The 19,323-nt window shown below is 46.8% G+C and overlaps 1 protein-coding gene across 5 annotated transcripts in view; it reads right to left on the bottom strand.

Annotated features, from left to right (window-relative positions):
* Positions 1-794: 794 nt before the first annotated feature.
* Positions 795-19,323, bottom strand: part of SGSM1 (small G protein signaling modulator 1) — an 86,208-nt gene continuing 67,679 nt past the window's right edge. For 3 of the 5 annotated variants that reach the window (XM_032883255.1, XM_032883256.1, XM_032883259.1), the window contains 8 exons: positions 18,490-18,558; positions 16,568-17,158; positions 14,484-14,608; positions 12,510-12,592; positions 7,778-7,887; positions 5,721-5,817; positions 4,447-4,614; positions 795-1,488 (listed from right to left, as the gene is read on the bottom strand). In XM_032883255.1, the coding sequence (XP_032739146.1) occupies positions 1,400-1,488; positions 4,447-4,614; positions 5,721-5,817; positions 7,778-7,887; positions 12,510-12,592; positions 14,484-14,608; positions 16,568-17,158; positions 18,490-18,558 (1,332 nt within the window). In that variant the 3' untranslated portion in view covers positions 795-1,399. Of the gene's footprint in view, positions 1,489-4,446; positions 4,615-5,720; positions 5,818-7,777; positions 7,888-12,509; positions 12,593-14,483; positions 14,609-14,707; positions 14,828-16,567; positions 17,159-18,489; positions 18,559-19,323 lie in introns of those variants that run through there. The other 2 variants (XM_032883257.1, XM_032883260.1) reach the window with 2 other exon arrangements.

Below are 19,323 nucleotides of genomic sequence, written 5' to 3'. Positions count from 1 at the left end.
GGGCTTTGAGTCTCCTCCCCTCTCTCAAATCCTCCCTGCCATTCTGAGGAGAAGACTTCCAACCTGAGATTGCTTCTCCAGATTCCCAAGCGTTCTCAGAAAGGTTGGCACGAACGCTCCTACAGTGGCTGTCCATGATTGGCAGCCCTCTCCATGATGACACGGAGGGGACTGTTCCCAGACTGAGCCGTGATTCTGGTCCCGGGTCATCAGCATGTTTGCCAAGGAAAACACATGTCCCAGTCAACCCTGGCTGACCTCTGCCTTCCTTATCCCCCTTTGTCCTGAGCGAGCCAGGCACCTAGGGAAAAGCCAGCTTCTCCGACTTCTCTAGAAGGGGCTTTCATCAACACACATCTTCCAAGCTTCTGGAGCACCAGACCCCACGTGCTGACACCTCCCCAGGAGGTGAAGGAAGGGATGAGGTCTCTGCCCTGTCTGGGAGGGGGTGGGGGGCTCTGGGCAGGACCCCGAGGAGCCTCAGGCTGTCCCATTCCTCAGGTGTGTCTCACATTCCTTCACCCTTCCAGGGAGAGGCCTTTCTTGAAAAGAAAGAAAAGAAGTCTCTCCTAGGGTCAGGTGGAGGAGAAAAAAAATGAGAGACTACAGCAAACGGCATCCAGGCTCCCGAGATGGATGTGGACTCCTGTGGGCCTCTGCTGAATGGGAAGGGACCTCAGGACACACGTAGTGTCAAGAAAAGGCAGGGAGGGAGATATGCTGGGAAGCCCTCGGGAACATCAGTGGTTCTCCAATGGGGACATGTGGCAATATCTGGAAATGTTTTAGTTGTCAGAACTGGTTGGGGGAGGGGGCCCTACTGGCATCTAGCAGGTAGTGGCCAGGATCCTGCTCAACACCCTATAATACACAGCCCCCACAGAAAAGAGTTATCCAGCTCCAGTGTCAATAGTGCCAAGGTACAAAAACTGCTCTAAGCTAAACTTCCAGCCATGTTCTGTTCTCCAAAGGCCCCTTTCAGAGCACAGAGGTAGTCCCATGGACCTCTCCTACACCAATTCCCCCAAAAATTCCCTCCCCAAGTCTTATCTGACAGAACAACTTGGAGGCATTGGGACAGAATAAGAGAGGCGACCCTTCTGGAGGCCAGCCACGAAAAGGCTCCCTCCAACCACTACTGACACACCCCGACTCCCACAAGGGAGGAATCCCAGACTCAAACAATCTTTGGTCAAATGGGAAAACGTAAGGCTAAGCTGAAGGGGCAACCCCTCGACCCCACCTGCCTGGGTGGCCAAAGTTGGGGTAGTTTCTCTTTGCACAGAAGTCCACGCTCATGAACAGACACCGGGACCTCGCTCCCGGGGAAGCCGGGAGTGAAAAGTGGGCTGGGCAGGCGGATGGCAGCTTGGCGGACACGGCCCAGGGGAGCAGGCCCTCACTTGTTCTCGATCAGAGTCTGCACCTTGTACACGAGGTCCCGGGCCAGCTTCAGGACGTGTTTGGTGTTGTGCCGTTCGGCCATTTCTGAAAGAGCAGAAGGCAAGAGCTCATGAGCCTCCTTCTGTGTCCATCCTGGGGCCCCCCTCAAGGCTTCTGGGCGGGAGGGGGGTCTCTGGGGCAGCCCCATCATAACCATCTGGCATCATTCCCAAGCAGAGACCTTGGGGTAAGGCCTGCCCCTTTGGACCCTGGTTTCCTCATCTGTAAAATAGGGGTTACAACAGTTTCTGCCTCACAAGGCTACTGTGAGATCAAACCAGAGATTGTGGGTTCACAGCACGTGCTTGAAAAAAGTTAGGTCTTCCCACCCACCTTATATAAATACCACGACTAGGGACCTTTCAAGAAAGCAAAGCTGGGGGTGCCTGGGTGGCTCAGTCATTAAGCCTCTGCCTTCAGCTCAGGTCATGAGCCCAGGTTCCTGGGATCGAGTCCCACATCGGGCTCTCCGGTTGGTGGAAAACCTGCTTTTCCCTCTCCCTCTGCCCCTCCCCTGGCTTGCGCTCCTTCTCTCACTCTCTCTCAGATAAATAAATAAATAAAATCTTTGGGGAAAAAAAAAAGAAAAAAAAGAAAGCGATGCTGAGCAGAGAGTCAATGTTAAAAGGTACGAAAGAATGAAGCAACAGGAAATGGGAAGGGAGAGGAGAAAGTAAAAATAATAATTTTATTAAGAGCTACATAAAATGATTGGATCTCTAGAGCAGACTAATCCTAAACCTAGATGTTTATCATAAAGAAATCATTTACTAGAAGAAAAAGACACCAAGACCATGGTTCCCAAACTGGCTACCAAGGTACCCCAGGGTGTCATTGGTGAACTCATGAAACTGTGAGGGAGACAGAATGATATTCCACATCTGCTCAATACCTCACAAACCCATAGTACAGGGGAGGTCACAAACTGGACTACATTCCTATCAATGACTTTATATCTTTGCAACACTAGGTTTTCTGCAAGCAGTTGAAGAAAGCAAGTTTGAGAAAAAGCAAAAGAATGTGAAAATCACTGTGGAATAAGAAATAAATGAAGGTACTGGTGCCAATCTAGTTCTAAGGTTTGAGAAGCTACACAAGCCTAACAGGGGCACACATCTCATTAATTGTTATAGTTATTTAAGAATGAAATAAAAATATTTTCTTTTGACTGTGGAAAAGATGGGATGGGGAAGAGAGATTTATTAATGAACCCATTAAATGCCACGTGGTTTCTTGGGTTGGATGCTGGAGCAGAAAAAAGGCATCACCTAAAAACCAAGCCAGGGGCACCTGGGTGGCTCAGTGGGTTAAGCGTCTGCCTTCAGCTCAGGTCATGATCTCAGGGTCCTGGGATCGAGCTCTGTGTTGGGCTCCCTGCTCCTCGGAGAGTCTGCGTCTCCCTCTGCAGCTTCCCCTCCTCGTCCTCTCTCCCTCTCTCTCAAATACTAAAAATCTTAAACAAAAATAGACAAAATCAAATAAAATTTACAGTTTAAAAATAATGTGCCGATGTTAACTTCTTAGTTGTGACAAATGTTTTAGGATCAGGTTAATGTAGAGACATTAGGGATGCCTGGGTGGAGGGTATCAAGAACCCTCTGTACTATCTTTTCAGCTTTCCTTAAATCTAGTTATTCCAAAATAAAATGTTTGTTTTAAAAATAAAAATAAAATAATGTCTCTGGGATGCCTGGCTGGCTCAGTCACGAGAGCATGTAATTCTTTTTATTTATTTATTTATTTTTTGTTTTATTTCATTTTTTTTAAAGATTTATTTATCTGAGAGAGAGAGAACAAGCAAGCACAAGAAAGAGCATAAGAGTGGGGAGGGGCAGAGGGAGAGGCAGGCTCCCCGCTGAGCAGGGAGCCTGATGTGGGGCTTGATTCCAGGACCCTGAGATCATGACCCAAACCAAAGGTAGACACTTCACCAACTGAGCCACCCAGGTGCCCCAGAGTGTGTGACTCTTGATCTCGGGGATGTGAGTTCCAGCCCCATGTTGGGTGTAGAGATTACTTAAAAAGAAAATCTTAAGGGGCATCTAGGTGGCTCAGTGGGTTAAAGCCTCAGCTTTCGGCTCAGGTCATGATCCCAGTATCCTGGGATCGAGCCCCGCATCGGGCTCTCTGCTCAGCAGGGAACCTGCTCTCCCTCTCTCTCTGCCTGCCCCTCTGCCTACTTGTGATCTCTGTCTGTCAAATGAATAAATAAGTAAATCTTAAAAAAAAAAAAAAGAAAAAGAAAATCTTAAAAAAATAATGTTTCTGGGGTAAGGTCAAAGGGGGCTTTTTTTTCTTCTTCTTTTGCTTTTTTTTCAAAATCACCTCTAGGTTTTAAAAAATGTTTAAATAGTGATAATAGGAGCAAGAGCTTCCAGCTCTGGGCCCCTCAGATGAGCTGTGTATCAGTGTGATTGAGTTTGTCCATGTTGTCTCATTAACTGTCCCAACATCTCTGTGAGGGAGGGGTAAGTACCATTCTCCCCCGCCAAGGAATCTGGAGCCCAGAAACAGCAAGTCACTTGCCCAAGGTCACATAGCTCCCAGGTAGCTGGGATCAGAATCCATAGTTGTTTGATTTCAAAGACTGTGCCTGTCTCACATCACTTCAAATGCCTTCCTGGAGCTGCTTTTGGGCCCATCAACCCTCCAAAAGCAGACACTTTGACCCCATTTTACAGATGAGGAAGGGACGCTTAGAAAGAGGGGAAGTGACTTATCCATGGGCACAGCTGGTTAGTGGCAGAGCCAGGGTTCGCCCTGAGCCTGATTTCAACATCCCTGCTCCTTCTGCTAGATTCCTGAGAAAAACACATTCTCCATGTTACAAGATGTCAACTCGTCCATCTGGAAATAGACAGAAGAAGCCGATGGAAACCCTCAGCCCCACCTTATCCCCTCCACCACGTGTCAATCTCAACGCATCTCCCACCCTCTGAGGCCCCAGGAAGGGGCCCGTCAGAAGCCCATAAGCCTCAGATGACACCCTGGTCATATGGGTACCGTTAAAGAATTTGATGATGTCCGTGAAGTCCATATTGTTCTCCAAGATGATGTCCCGGTAGACCTCCACCAGAGCCAGCGCGATGAAGAGGACATAGTGGGTGGATGAGACGTGTTTGGCTGCCCAAATGGTCTCCCAGACAGAGAAGACGTCATCATAGACAAGTTCTACCAACACACCAGCACGCACACGTGTGGGGAGAGGGTCAGCCACTGAGCTCCCAGTGCCACCCTCCCTCTGGGAAAATCCCAGGCCACCTGCGCCCTGTGCTTCTGTCCTCGTGCAGCAGACAGAGCTCAGGTCAGGAGGTAGGAGACCTGCACTCCGCCCCTTGACCATGAGAAGACTCAGTTTCCCTATCTGTAGAGAAGGCTGTGTGGACTGGGGGGTTCTAAGTTTCCAGCTTCTGTGAGGGAAGGAACTGAGCATGGTCAGGTTTGATTTACACTGACTTGTCCCTGCTCTACCCCTTGACTGGCATTCCCCTTTCTGCCTGCACCTTACATCTCCTTTGGCACCCATGAGGTATCCCCTTGCTTCTGAACACAGGCAGAGCTGGCTGCTGGCTCTGGCGCTGGCGCTGGTCAAGAAATAAGAGAGAGCAATGGTGGAGAGCAAGCGTTCCGGTGTCCAGTCACCTCAGTCTGAATCCAGCCCCACCACTTACTGGCAAGGTGACCTTGGGCTAGTCACTTCCCCTCCACCAGCCTCTCCCTCTCCTCCTCCGTAAGTGGGGTGAGGCTTGAGGTGAAAATACATAGAAATGGCTCAGCACACTGCCTGGCATGTTGTTACATGTCGATTGCATGTAACGAACATGTTATCACATGTTTACTAACACTTCCCTGCAGGGGAGCGTCACCCCCACTTTGCAAAGTACCAGGGAGCTGGGCTATACCGCATTTCTAAGTCACACAGGACACATGCCACATGGGGCAAGGGGTGCCTTGCCTCTGATAAGCAGTGTAACAGAATGGAAGGGAACTAACTGGGCTTAGGAGGTGGACAGAGGGGGCCTAAACTCCTGCCTCCACTGGTCCTACATTGGAATTAGATTCTTAGCCTTAGTTTCCTCATCTGTAACCACATCTACAGAGTAGTGTCATTGCAAACCAGGGCAGGTGAGCCAATAGTCAGAACTCGATAAGCGGGTGTTCCTCTCTTCGTCTGGCTGTGTTCTGACACCCCCAGCCTCTCCTCCATGGTCCCTTTCTTCCCCTGAGGTTCTGCTGCAAAGAGCCTGGGAAACAACGCCCCGGTTTGAAGTTAGTACCTCGCTTGAAATCCAGCAGGAACCAGCGGTAGCAGAAGTAGAAGTGGGTGTAGTCCCCGTTCTGATGCATCAGCTCAAAGAGCTCTGAGTCCAGAATCTGCCCACAGGAGAGAAGGCTGGCATCAGCCTCCTGGGAAGAGGCTGGCCGACAGGGATCCCCTGAATAGAGGATGACCCCCTCACTGGACACCACACAGCCCCTACGACCAGGTGGAGTTAAACAATGGGCAAAAGATTTGAAATGAGAACCGACCCAGCTCAGGTCAACTCAGTTGTTTTTCCAAAGAAGAGATGCAAATAAACCATAAAACCCATGAGAGAGGTTCAGCGAATTCGTCAGGAAAATGCAAATCAAAACTCTAAAGAGATACCCCCTCACACCCTCTAGGACAAGAATGGAGAATCAAAAGGACAGACAACAAAGCGTTTGTAGGGGTGGGGAGAAACCGGAGGCCCTGTTGGTGGCTGTGAGGTCACTGCCATGGATGTCACCAAGAGACATGCAGATGGATGGCCATGTGAAACCTGGACACGAATGTTCATAGTGGCACAATTCCCAAGAGCCCAAGAGGAGAACCAACCCAAGGGTCCATCAGTGAATGGCTGCATACACAAAATGTGGCAAAGCCATCCCGTGGGGCATCGTTTGGCAATAAAAAGGGCACGGCTTCCCAAAACCTGCTACCCCACGGATGGACCCCAAAAACTCGCCACTGAGTGAAAGCAGCCAGACACAGGAGACCACGTGTTCTGTTACTGCATTTCTATGAAATGACCGGAATCGGCCATACGGAGACAGTCGACTAGCGGTTGCCGGGAGCTGGGGAGAGGAACAGATGTTACAGTGGTTCCTTTGGGGTGCTGAAGATGTTCTGAAATTCGTGATGGTTTCACCACTGTAATTATGCTAGAAACCACAGGATTTGTATATTTAGAAAGGGTAAACGGCATGGTATGTGAATTATATCTCAATAAAGCTGTGTGTGTATGTGAGAAATATACCCAGATGTTACTTTGAGGAAAAGGACCAGTACAAGCAAACATCTATTTTTTTGGTTAAATTCAGTTAATTAACATATAGTGCATTATTATTTTCAGAGGCAAAGGTCAGTGATTCATCAGTCTTATATAACACCCAGTGCTCATTACATCACGTGCCCTCTTAATTCCCATCACCCAGTTACCCCATCCCTCCACCCCATCCCCTACAGCAACCCTCAGTTTGTTTCCTACGATTAATAAGAGTCTCTTACGGTTTGTTTCCCTCTCTGATTTCATCTTGTTTTAATATTTCTGGCCTTCCCCTATGATTCTCTGTTTTGTGTCTTAAATTCCATAAGAGTGAGATTGTATGATAATTGTATTTCTCTGATTGACTTATTCTGCTTAGCATACTACCCTCTAGTTCCATCCATGTCATTGCAAATGGCAAGATTTCGGTTTTTTGATGGTTGCATAATATTCCATTATATATATATACCACATCTTTATCCATTCATCTCTTGATGGACATGTAGGTTCTTTCCATAGTTTGGCTATTGTGGACATTGCTGCTATAAACATGTGGATGTATGCGCCCCTTTGGATCACTACATTGTATCTTTGGGGTAAATACCCTGTAGTGCAATTGCTGGGTCATAGGGTAGCTCTATTTTTAACTTCTTGGACCCTCCATGCTGTTTTCCAGAGTGGTTGCACCAGCTTACATTCCCAACAACAATGTAGGAGGGCTCCCCTTTCTCCACATCCTTGCCAACACCTGTTGTTTCCCGACTGGTTAATTTTGGCCATTCTGACCAGTGTAAGGTGGTATCTCAGTGTGGTTTTGATCTGTATTTCCCTGACAAGTAAACATCTTTTTAAGGGCCAGAGCCACGTCTTGTTCATTTACGTAGCCATGGCGCCTGGCTCAGTGAGACAGAATGAAGTGGCGTTGATTTGAGCTAACGGAGTCAGAATGAACTGAACTGAGTTAGACTACGCGTGGCTGGTCTGTTGATGTAGGGAGCTCTGGGCTGAGGGGAAGAAGCTATATGATTGAATAGGACTGGTCATACCTGGATCAGAGACCTCATGTTGGCAAAGTGCGTGTCCATGGCACCTCCGTGGGGGAAGTTCTGGTTCATCCGCTTCATCAGCTCCGTGAAGCAGCTGAAGGCAAGGGCCTCTGGGGAAACAGCACAGGAGAAATGGTCACCTCTGCCACTGCCCAAGGAACCCGAGCTCCCAAGGTGATCCCAAGGTCGAAGGCCCCAAGCTGGCTCATGAGGTCCACAGCCAGAGGAGAAACACACAGACGAGGGAGAGCCAGTGTACCCCACTTGAGGGAATGTTCTTTAGTCTTAACCACATGCTTTCTACTCTTGAGAGGTTGAATAGCCCTTCTTTTAGCACATACAGGTCTCCTCTCTCTCAGGGCTCTTTTTGGCCAGGACTGTTTCTCAGGCTTCCCGTTTCTCATGACCTTGGAAGTTTCGAGGGCAGTTGCCACGTATTCTATGGGAGGCTTCTCTATTGGAATTTTCTGATGTTTTTCTCACAATGAGATTGGGATTTGGGGTTATTGGGAGAAGGGCCACATGGGTAACAGGCCATTTTATTTTATTTTATTTATTTATTTTTAAAGATTTTATTTATTCATTTGACAGACAGAGATCACAAGTAGGCAGAGAGGCAGGCAGAGAGAGAGGGGGAAGCAGGCTCCCTGCCGAGCAGAGAGCCCGATGCGGGGCTCGATCCCAGGACCCTGAGATCATGACCCGAGCTGAAGACAGAGGTTTAACCCACTGAGCCACCCAGGTGCCCCAAACTCACCATTTTAAATGTACGGCTCCAATTTTTAGTATAATTCTCAGAACTGTGGAACCATCCTCTAGAAGGTCAGAACATTTTCCTCGCCCCCAAAAGACACCTCCACACATCAGCAGTTATGGCCCATCTCCCTCTTCCCCCAACCCCTGTCAGCCATTAATCTGTTTCCTGTTTCTATAGCTTTGTCTCTTCTGGAAATTTCTAATAAATGGAACCATGCATTATGAGGAACTGCCACGCTGCCTTCTAAAATGTCAAACTTTTTTTTTTTTTTTAAGATTTTATTTATTTGACAGAGAGAGACACGCGAGAGAGGGAACACAAGCGGGGGAACAGGAGAGGAAGAAGGAGGCTTCCTGCCGAGCGGGGAGCCTGATGCAGGGCTAGATCCTAGGACCCCAGGATCGTGACCTGAGTTGAAGGCAGGCGCTTAACAACTGAGCCTCCCAGGCACCCCAAAATGTCAAACATTTTCAATCCCACTAGCAAAGTACAAAGGCGCTGCTGTCTCCATATTATCACTAACATGTAACAGTTTGCATTATTTTGATTCTAGTCATCTTAGTGGGTGTGCAATGGTATCTCACTGTGGTTTTCATTTGCATGTCCCTAGTGATGAAAGATAATGAGCATCTTTTAATAGGCTTACTGGCCAACTATATGTCTGTTCTGTTGAGAAATGTCTATCCAAACCTTTGTCCATTTTTCATTGGGTCATTTCCCTTTTTATTGTTGAACTGTAAAAGCTCTTTACATATCTTAGATATAAGTCCCTTATATTATACATGTGATTTGCAAGCATTTTCTTCAATTCTTTGGGCTCTCTTCATTTTCTTGAAGGTGTCCTTTGAAGCACAATAGTTTTTAATTTGGGGCAAGAATAATTTGTTTTTAATTTTCTCACTTTGTTCTTTTGGTGCCATATCTAAGAAACCACTGCTTAACACCCAAAGTCATTAAACCAAGGTCACAAAGACGTATGCCTTTGTTTTCCTCTAATAATTTTATCGTTTCAACTCTTATATTTGGGTCTATGGTCCATTTTGGGTTAGCAGTTTTGCATATAGTATGAAGCATGAGTCTGACTTCAAGCTTGTGCGTGCAGATGCTTGGTTGTTTCAGCATCATATGTCGGAAAGACTCTTCTTTCCTCACTGAGCTGAAATGTCTCAGCACCCTTGTCAAAATCACCTGATGTAAATGTGTGAGAAACACTTATTTCCAGACTTCCAATTTTATTGTACTGATCTATGTGTCTATCCTTGGGGAAGTACCACACTCTCTTGATTACTCTATTGTAGTAGGCTTTGAAATTGGGAACTGTGCACCCTCTAACATCTTCTTTCTCCAAACTGATTTTGCTATTCTTGGTCCCTTGCATTTTGAATTTTTGGGTCAGCTTGCCCATCTGTACAAAAAATGCAGCTGGGGTGTTGGTAGGGATGGTAGTAAATTTTGATCAGTTTGGAGAGAATGGCCAACTTAATACTGCCAAGCCTTCTGGTTCATAAACATGAGGTGTCTTTCCATTTATTTTGATCTCTAACTTTTTAAAGAAATTTATTTATTTGAGACAGAGTATACGAATGTGTAGGGGAGGGGTAGGAGGAGAGGGAGAAGCAGGCTTCCCACTGAGCAGGGAGACCACCGGGCTCAACCCCAGGACCCTGGGATCATCACCACCTGAGCCAAAGGCAGACACTTAACCGATTGAGCCACCCAGGCACCCCTAGCTCTTAAATTTTGTTAACAACGTTGTACAGTTTTGGTATACAGGCATACTTTGTTTTATTGTACTTTTCTGATATTGCTTTTTTTTTTTTAAACAAATTGAAGGTCTGTGGCAACCCTGCATCAAGGAAGTCTATCTATCAGCACCATTTTTCCAACAGAATTTGCTCCCTTCTTGTCTCTTCATCACATTTTGGTAATTCTTGCAATGTTTCAGTCATTTTCATTATTATTATATTTGTTATGATGATTTGTAATCAGTGATTATGACAATAGCTCAGATAATGGTTAGTAATTTTTTATCAAAAAGGTGTTTTTAGGGGTGCCTGGGGTGGCTCAGTATGTTGGGCCTCTGCCTTCAGCTCAAGTCATGGTCTCAGGATCTTGAGATCGAGACCCGTACTGGGCTCTGCTTAGCAGGGAGCCGCTTCCCCTTCTCTCTCTGCCTGCCTCTCTGCCTACTTGTGATCTCTCTCTCTGTGTCAAGTAAATAAAAAAATCTTTTTTTAAAAAAAAGATTTTATTTACTTATTTGACAGAGATCACAAGTAGGCAGAGGCAGGCAGCGGGGGGTCGGGGGGGAGGCGGGAAGCAGGCTCCCTGCTGAGCAGAGAGCCCAATGCGGGGCTCGATCCCAGGACCCTGAGATCATGACCTGAGCTGAAGGCAGAGGCTTAATCCACTGAGCCATCCAGGCGCCCCAATAAATAAAATATTTTTTTTAATAAAGGTATTTTAAAATTAAGGTATATACATTATTTTTCTAGACATAATGCTATTACACACTGAACAGACTACAGTGTAGCGCAAACACAACTTGCATGTGTGTTGGGAAAAGAAAAAATTCATTTGACTCACTTTAATGCAATATTTGCTGTATCATAGTGATCTGGAATTGAACTTGTAAATCTTTCACTTCTTCTGTTAAATTTATTCATAAATATCTTCTTTTAGATGCTATTACAATTGGAACTGTCTTCCTCATTTTGCTTTTCGATTGTTGAATGCAAGTGTACAGAAGTGCAACTGACTTTTGTATATATATCTTATATGTCACAACCTTGCTGAACTTTTAAAATTAGCTCCAATACTTTTTTGTGTGTGGGGGGGGACAGTGGGAGAGGGAGAGAGAGGATCCAGCATAGAGCCTGACATGGGGCTCGATCTTACAATGCTGAGATCATGACCTGAATCAAAATCAAGAGTCAGATGCTAACAGATTGAACCACCCAGGCGCCCTGCCAATACTTTTTTCTTATTCCTTGGTATTACTATATGCAAAAATCACATCATCTGCAAGTAGATAGCTTTACTTCCTTTCCAGTACAGCTACCTTTTATTTCTTTTGCTTCCCTAATTGTCCTGTCTAGAACCTTTTGTAGCAAAAGTGGACATCCTTGTCTTTTTCCTGATTGTAGGAGGAAAGCATTCAGTCTTTCACCATTGAGTATGAATTAGCTGTAGGTTTTTCTTACATGCCTTTTATCACGTTTAGGAAGTTTCCTTCTATTCCTAGTTTGTTGAGTATTTTTAACATGAGATAGTGTGAGATTTGGCCAAATGCCACTTTGTCATCAACAAAGACAACTGTGTCATTTTTGTCCTTTATTCTATTAATATAGTGAATTACATTGATTGATTTTCATTCATTAAACCAGTCTGCATATGATGAGAATTCTGTGTCTCTTGGTCACGGTATATATAGTCCTGTTGTATCTTTCTGGATTCAGTTTGCAAATGTTTTACGGAGGATTTTTACCTTTATAGTCATAAAGGACATCAGTCTGTAGTTTTCTTTTCTTGTGATGTCTTTGTCTGGTATTGGTATCAAGGTACTGATGGGTCCTCATGTAAGGAATGGTCTTACAGAATGAGTTGGAAAGCATTCCCTCCTATTCTACCATTTGGAAGAGTTTGTGAAAGATTGCTATTATTTCTTTTTTAAGTGTTCGGTAGATTCACCATGAAGGCACCTGGGCCTGGGTTTGTCTTTGTCCGCATTCACATTTGTACAATCAGTGGCTAGGAAAGGCCTGGCTGGGTGTTGGGCACCTGGCAGTAAGTGCTGGCTAATATGGAACAACAAGACTTTCTATTTCACTGGGACCTTGGTGTGTTCACCAACAGGTCCTCAGAGCACCTGCACTGACCCATTCCGTGGAGTCACAAAATGAGGTTAACCTCCCCTCCTCTGCAGTAGGAAGAAAATTTGTGCCCCTGGACATGGAGCGGGGAGGACATACTCACCGTCATCCAGGATGACCAGCAGTGGAGCCAGGAGGTCACACATGCCCTGGACATAGCCGGTCTCAATGTGTTGCCAGATGTAGCTACAAGAGAGAGACCAGGGGCCCAAGGTTGGCATTCGTGACCCGTCTCTCCAACCTAGTAGTCCTCTCCCTTCTCCCTGGCATGGTCCCCCATCTCTCACCTGGACCACTCACTCCTTGAGGTCCCACCTGCATCCCCTGCGCCCGTCTGACACTCTTCAAACATCCTATTCTCAGCAACCACAATGGCCTTCCTAAATCTCAACTCAAAACCCCACATGCTCGCAGGTTCCCCGCTGCGACAAGACGATAAACAAACTCCATCACTGGGGTTACAAGGCATTCAGCGTCATCCCCCAATCCATCTTCATGTCCCCGCCACGACCTCCTGGTACTTCCTCCTCTCTGGCACACATTCATGCCCCTGTGCTTTGCCCTAGCTGTTCCGTACCTGGGGTTCCCATCTGCCCCTTATTTAATAAGAACTAATTTTTACTGAGCATTTACTGTATACTCAGCCACTGAACATGTGTTGCACCATGAAGTTCTCAAAATAATCGTATGAGAAAGGTATTATCATATTCCATTTTACAGATGAGGAGACTGAGGCCCAGAGACATCAGTAACATGCATAGAGTCATACACCTGCTAATAAATGGCAGAGGCAGGATTTGAACCCAGGTAGCCTCACCTCAAAGCCAAGTGGTTTCTTGAGTCTCTCCTAATTTTGCCAAAGGCCATCTTGAATGTCACCTCCTGTGAGGCCTTCCATGTTTTCTCCCAAGGCCATACCCCAGAAAAAGCTGGTCTATCCTTTCTTCCCCAGTACCTCTTCATTTTACTGTATTAAAGTTCCTTATATTTGTATCTCCTCAACTCAGTTTTGAGAGAGAATGATTGCTTAGGAGAGTGCAAAATTGAATAGTTAAGAGATAGTACTTATTAATAAAAATGCGTTAGAGCAAGGGTCGGCAACCTTTTCCTGAAGATCCAGATAATAATTATTTTCTGCTTTGCATGCTGTATGTGCTCTGTCTGAACTACTCAATTCTGCAGAAGCAGTCACAGATACTACATGAACAAATGGGCATGGCTGAGTTCTAATTTATTTACAAAATGGGGGTGGGCTGGATTTGGCCTGTGGGATATACTACTAGTTTGTGAGCTCCTGAGTTAGAGTAGCAGGGAGAGATGGCCAGGATGCATTCTCACGTGTATAAAGCAAGTTGTAGAAAACCCAGTATTAATCCCATATGGGTAAAATATAAAAAAGTTAAAACACATACACACGCGTGTGATATTATATATATGATCTATTGTGTTATTTTACACACATAATACACAGATGGCTTGGGAGGATGTTTATTCAATTGTTAGCAGAGTTTCTTCTAGCGGAGGGGGCATTATGACTGGAGAGAGAAGCAGTTTCTCTTTAGATCTTATGAACTTCTGGATTTGCTGATAGAGGTTTTTAATAAGCCCGAGTTACTTCCATATTTTAAGAAATAAGATACTCAGTGTGTAGTGAAAAGTAATAAGAAGCTCCAGGTCTTGGCTTAAGGAAATAAAGGACAAGATTCTAGAACCTGAGAGAGAGGGGTATGAGCTCCTGTTCAGCCAACTGCCCCCACTGGGGGACTCGAGCAGTGTGGTAGCCCTCCACTTTTGTTTCCTTCCCTGCAGATGGGGGAATGTTGACCCTACAGCCTTGCTGTGTGGGCGAGGCGTAACAGCCTTAGTATGGGGCTCAGGGGAGTGCCTGGTATACAGTAAGTGCTTAATAAATGCTCTGTTGTTATCATTGCTCTGGTTGTTACCTTACTGTCAATGTGGCATGGTATAAACAAGTGGGCAAGGAGACAGCGGCAGAGGCTGCCATCTGGCTGGGTTCCCTGGGCCCCCTGCGTCTGCCACCCCTGGCCGCGCCCACAGACCTCCTCCCCTCAGCCACCTGCACATGATGTTCCGCAGTTTCTCCAGATTGGCGGGCGTGAAGTACCAGTAGTTGCGGTCACACCTCTGCACGTCCTTCTCGATGCGGTGCAAGTTCACCGTGTACAGGTCCAGGAGCTCCGGCTGCAGGCCCCGGGGGAGGGGAAGGAAAGGGCGATTACACTCCCACTCCTCCCAGAGGTCGGATGCCAGAGGTTCTCCCTCTGCCCTCCTCACCCTCTCCTGCTGCCCCTGAAAAGCATCTCCTCTCCTGGGACCAGGTGGGTGTTTCATTTTGTTTCTGTTGTTGCCTCTGAAAGCCTCTTTTTACTTCTTATGATGAGAGTTCTTTGGCTTTTCCCCCTTCAATGAAACAAGACAACTCTGGAAGGTGCACAGACTAACTACCCATTGAGTGGATGAGGGTCGTAACTAGCTGGAGGTGCACCCCCACCCCCCCCATACCCGACAGGAAGAATGGAGGAAGCGAGCAGGAGTCCAGTTCCGGCCATACGCTGGACTTGCTGCCCTTGACCCTTCCTGAAAACAAGGTGCAATGATATGGCAAGAAAAATATGGGAACATTTCAAGGCCAAAATTTAACCCACAAAGGCAAGTAAATGCCAAATCTGGCTCTTGCCTTGAAGGAAGCTTCCAAATGGGCAAAACAGAAGCTTGGGTTGAATGGTTTTGGGGTCCTTGTACCCTAAGGTAAGGAATCGAATAAGAGACTCTCCTGCATTTAAGGTGGGACCCCCAAGGACCCGAATCCCTGGTAAGGGAAGCCTGGAAGAAAAACTAACATTTGGGGTCTCAAGGACAGCGGCCTGTCTTGAATAGAGGGCTCAAGTGAAATGTAAGTATGTCCCCCTGGATAATTAAGAGTTTCAGATCAGGTTTATAACGCACTCAGGTGTGTAACCCGGAAGCGAAAGTAAGCTCCCTGTGAAGATGGAGAAAAAAATCCCAGATGACAGCTGTGCATCAGAAGCCGTGGACCAGGGAAGGCCACTGGAGAGACTTCTCGAGACATAAACACGAACAGAAAACGTCACGTGTCTGGATGTTCCAAGAGAGATTGAGACCACTGGCAGAGTCTGGAGGCTGGGGTTGGGGGTTGGTGGGGGTGAACCATGATTTATATGTGGCAAACATAGGAAAGGAAAACAGAGACAAGGAAATGAAAACATATCTGGGGGAAACAAAAATTCTTTTTGTGGGAAAGAAAAAAATAAATATAGCTTCCTACATGGTATATACATTATTATGTTTTCTAGTGTGAACCATAAACAGTCATTTAACTAAAATTATTATAACTGCAGTGGATGGATGGAGCTGGGAAGGTGCCCCTGGTGGGGTGGGGGTGCGGGTGTGGACTATCTGGAATTGAAGAAAAAGGAAAAAAAAAGATCAAGAAGTAGCAGTACAAGGATGTTATTGGCAGACGTGGGGGTAAAGGCCAGATAATTTGGGCAGAGTAAGTCATTGTGATGGCCTCTGGGGAGAGCTCCACGGGGGCAGGGCGGGTGGGGAGCACTTCTGGTTTCCTTATTTGGCCTTGTCTGTTTCACTCTGTCAACTATGGGCATGCATATCTTAGATAGAAATAACAAGGTCTTTAAAGGAAAATGGAAACACCGTGCCTGGCTCAGGAAACCTCCTGTTCAGTTGACATCCTTTGGCTTGGATTTTCTGGCAAGAAAGCAAGCTTGAGTATTTAAGATGCTGACTTGAGTGTACGCCAAGCGGCTCATCCTCGAGGCTGCTACAGACTGAGGGCTCACTGCACGTCGGGCACTGAGGACTGGACTCACTAATTCTGAGAACAGCCCAAGAGGGAAAGTACCCAACTGATGGGGAAACTGAGGCTCAGAGAGATTAAAGTGACATGCGTCAGTTGGGATTGACCCTGGGACAGCTGGAACGGCATAGCCTGTGCTCTTGTTTTCCCTCCCAAAGGGGCTTCTCCAGAGCAGCATCCGTGCTGGGGAAAACTGTAACAAACCAGAGATCATGCTGGGAAACTGAGGCTCATGGGACACGCCCACTCTCCCGTAGCTGTTAGGTAAGAAAACCGAGTGCGGGAGAATCCTGGAGACTTACAGAGTAAGTGACGCCACTGGAAGACACAGGCGACGCCTCGTTGTTGGCGGACGTGGCCACGGCCAGAGAAGCCAGGGCGGGAAAGAGGCTTTCCATCTCAGGCTCTTCTGAGAGGTTGTCTTCGCTGTCCACCTGGCTGTGCTTCTCCACCTCGCTGCCCCCCCAGCGCTCCATGGCGGCCCCCTCCTTCTCGGGCAGGGCCACGTCCATGCTGCCGGTGAGGGACATGAACTCGTCCATGCTCTCGTTGGCGAGGAGGTCGCTCTCCAGACTGTCCTGCACAGCCAGCTCCTCGCGGGGGGCCTCATCTCGGGAGGTGGTGGCCTCGCTGCTCTGCCCATCATCCACGCTGCTGTCCCCGGGTCGACGCGCCAGGGGGGTGTTCCGCTGGGCGTCCATGACGCTGTCTTCTGTGCTCAGGCTGGGCTCCGAGTGCTCTGAGAGGCCCGAGGAGAAGTTGTGGGAAGAGGGATGGCCAGAGTCCGGGGAACAGGTGCCATTCGCCAGGCTCCCATTGTGGATCTTGGGCTGTTTCTCCTCCAACCTGCCTTCTGCCTCTACCTGTTCCACTTCATCTACAGACTCAAACACCTGAAGACCAGGAGCACAAGAACGGAGAGACGAGGATGTCCACTGGGATATTGCTTCTGCAACGACCTAGATCTCTGTCAGCAGGGGACTCATTCAAATACAGAACATGCATGTGGAATACTATACAGCCAGAAAAAAGGGTAGGGGAGGGAGCCAGGCATAATATGGGCTCCCGTTGTGAAAAATTAAAAAGTGGCCTATTGCATGGAAACGCATGGAATAATCCAGAAATAAGGCAGCATTGAAATTGCCTGAGGAGGGAGCACCAGGCATTCAAGTGGCAAGGAGTGTACTTTTCATTGCACAAAATTATAGGTATATAGTTTTTTACGTAAAAAAATAGTTAAAAACATAAGGAACAGGCTAAAAACAGCATAGTATATTCACGTGATTGGCTATTATGGATCGGTTTCCAGAAGTAGTTAGAGATGTGTGAACCACTATGGAAAAGCCTCCAGGATCCATCTCGAGGATTTATTTGTGGTTGGTTGTGTCCTGAGGTCATATCCTATCAAGGATATAAGACCACATTCCAAAGGAAAATGAACTATTTCTTCACTGTGTTTAGGTCACCAACCTGATTTGCTGTTAAAATCACGTTTTTGGTTTTTAAAAATTTGATTCAATTGTTTTAAATTATGTAAAAAAAAAATGTTTTTAACTCCAAAGTTGGAACTAGGAAACAAGGGATATTCAGGGAAATGTAATTTCTTTTCCTGTGCCCTCCTCTGATTCCTGTAGGTAATGATTCCGATTCATTTTTGGCTTATTCATCCATTGTTCTTGAAAATTGGTATATTAATATTAATATTTCCTCTTGTTATGCAAAAGGTGACATAGTAAGCATATTTGCAGGGCTTTGCTTTTTTATTTAATATCCAGTGAGATGAGTTAACATTTCACTGAATAAAACGGAAAGCTGTGGACCAACACATACGACGGCATTTATGTAGAAATTTTCAAAAATTACCAAACATTGCAATATATGCTTTATGTACTATATATGTATTTCTGCGTATGTACAGGCAAGCAGTGGGGGCTGACAGGACACACAGAAAATGATGCTATTTCTAGGGAGGGCGAGTGGGGATTACGAATAGTCAAAGCCAAATTTAGCTTTCTCTGAAATATTTTAATTTTTTACAGGGAGAAGAGATTCATATATTACTTGTGTTAGCTAAAAACTCCATTTTTAATGCTAGTATAAAAAGCAAAAAATTTTAAGTGACCTGTAGGTGATGGACACCCAATCCCTTTACTCCATGTTGGAGGGAGTGGGTGGGTGACGGGAAGAGGAAGATGGGAAAGGGGCTGGGCCTCCAGAAGGTCACCTGTGTGCTGGTGCTGGAGTCACTCTGCAGGCGGACATGCTGGCGGCCGGAACTGCAGCTCTGGGAAGACTGATAGAAAAAGGGGCCAAGAGAACAGGGGTGAGGCTGTATCCCGTCTCTGGGGCCCTGAGGGCCCTGCTCTCAGCTCAGGCAGGGATTCCCCAAGTGTGGTCTCATTTCTGTTCCTGACTTGGGCAAGTCCCCTCAGGGCCTAGCCTCCTATTTGCACACTGAGAAGTGGGGGAGGTCTCCCTCTGCTCCCTGGAGCCTTTGGGGCCACACAGAAGGCACAGGACCCCAGCTCTCACTCCTGCAACTGGAAAACCTTACCTTTTACTGCCTTGTACTTGATTCTGGCTAATATTTAAGTTCAACTCCAAGTGACTGGTTGGCACGAGTGACTTGATTTTTTGTAATTCCCCTCTCCATTGATAAGCTTTTGCCGTATGACTTCTAGTTCCTGCCTACCTGGATGCAGGGCTTGGCCCTGTGACCTACTTTGGCCAGTGGGATGTTAGCAATCTCGACAGGGCAGAGGTTTCACCAGCCCTTGTGCGTTTTCACTTTGTCTCTTTACAATCTGTGTTCACGATGAGAATGTGCCGAGCTCAGCCTGCTAGAGGATGGGACATGTGGATCACAGCCGGGGCACCCCAGACATGGGAGAGAGCAACAAACCTTTCTGCTGACCAGGCACTGACAGCGGGTGCCAAGAGTGAGCCCAGCCAGCCCTGCTCAGAAGTGCTTGCCTGGGCCACACCCATGAGTACACATTCAGTGTCTACTGCTAGATGTCACTGGCTTTGGGTGGTTGCTTGCTATGCTAGGGAACAT

The sequence above is a fragment of the Lontra canadensis genome, unplaced genomic scaffold (genome assembly GCF_010015895.1).
Source record: "Lontra canadensis isolate GAN:19392208 unplaced genomic scaffold, GSC_riverotter_1.0 scaffold87, whole genome shotgun sequence".
Classification (NCBI taxonomy): domain Eukaryota; kingdom Metazoa; phylum Chordata; class Mammalia; order Carnivora; family Mustelidae; genus Lontra; species Lontra canadensis.
The sequence above is the reverse complement of the archived record's forward strand: the minus strand, read 5'-3'. Positions and strand labels throughout refer to the sequence as shown.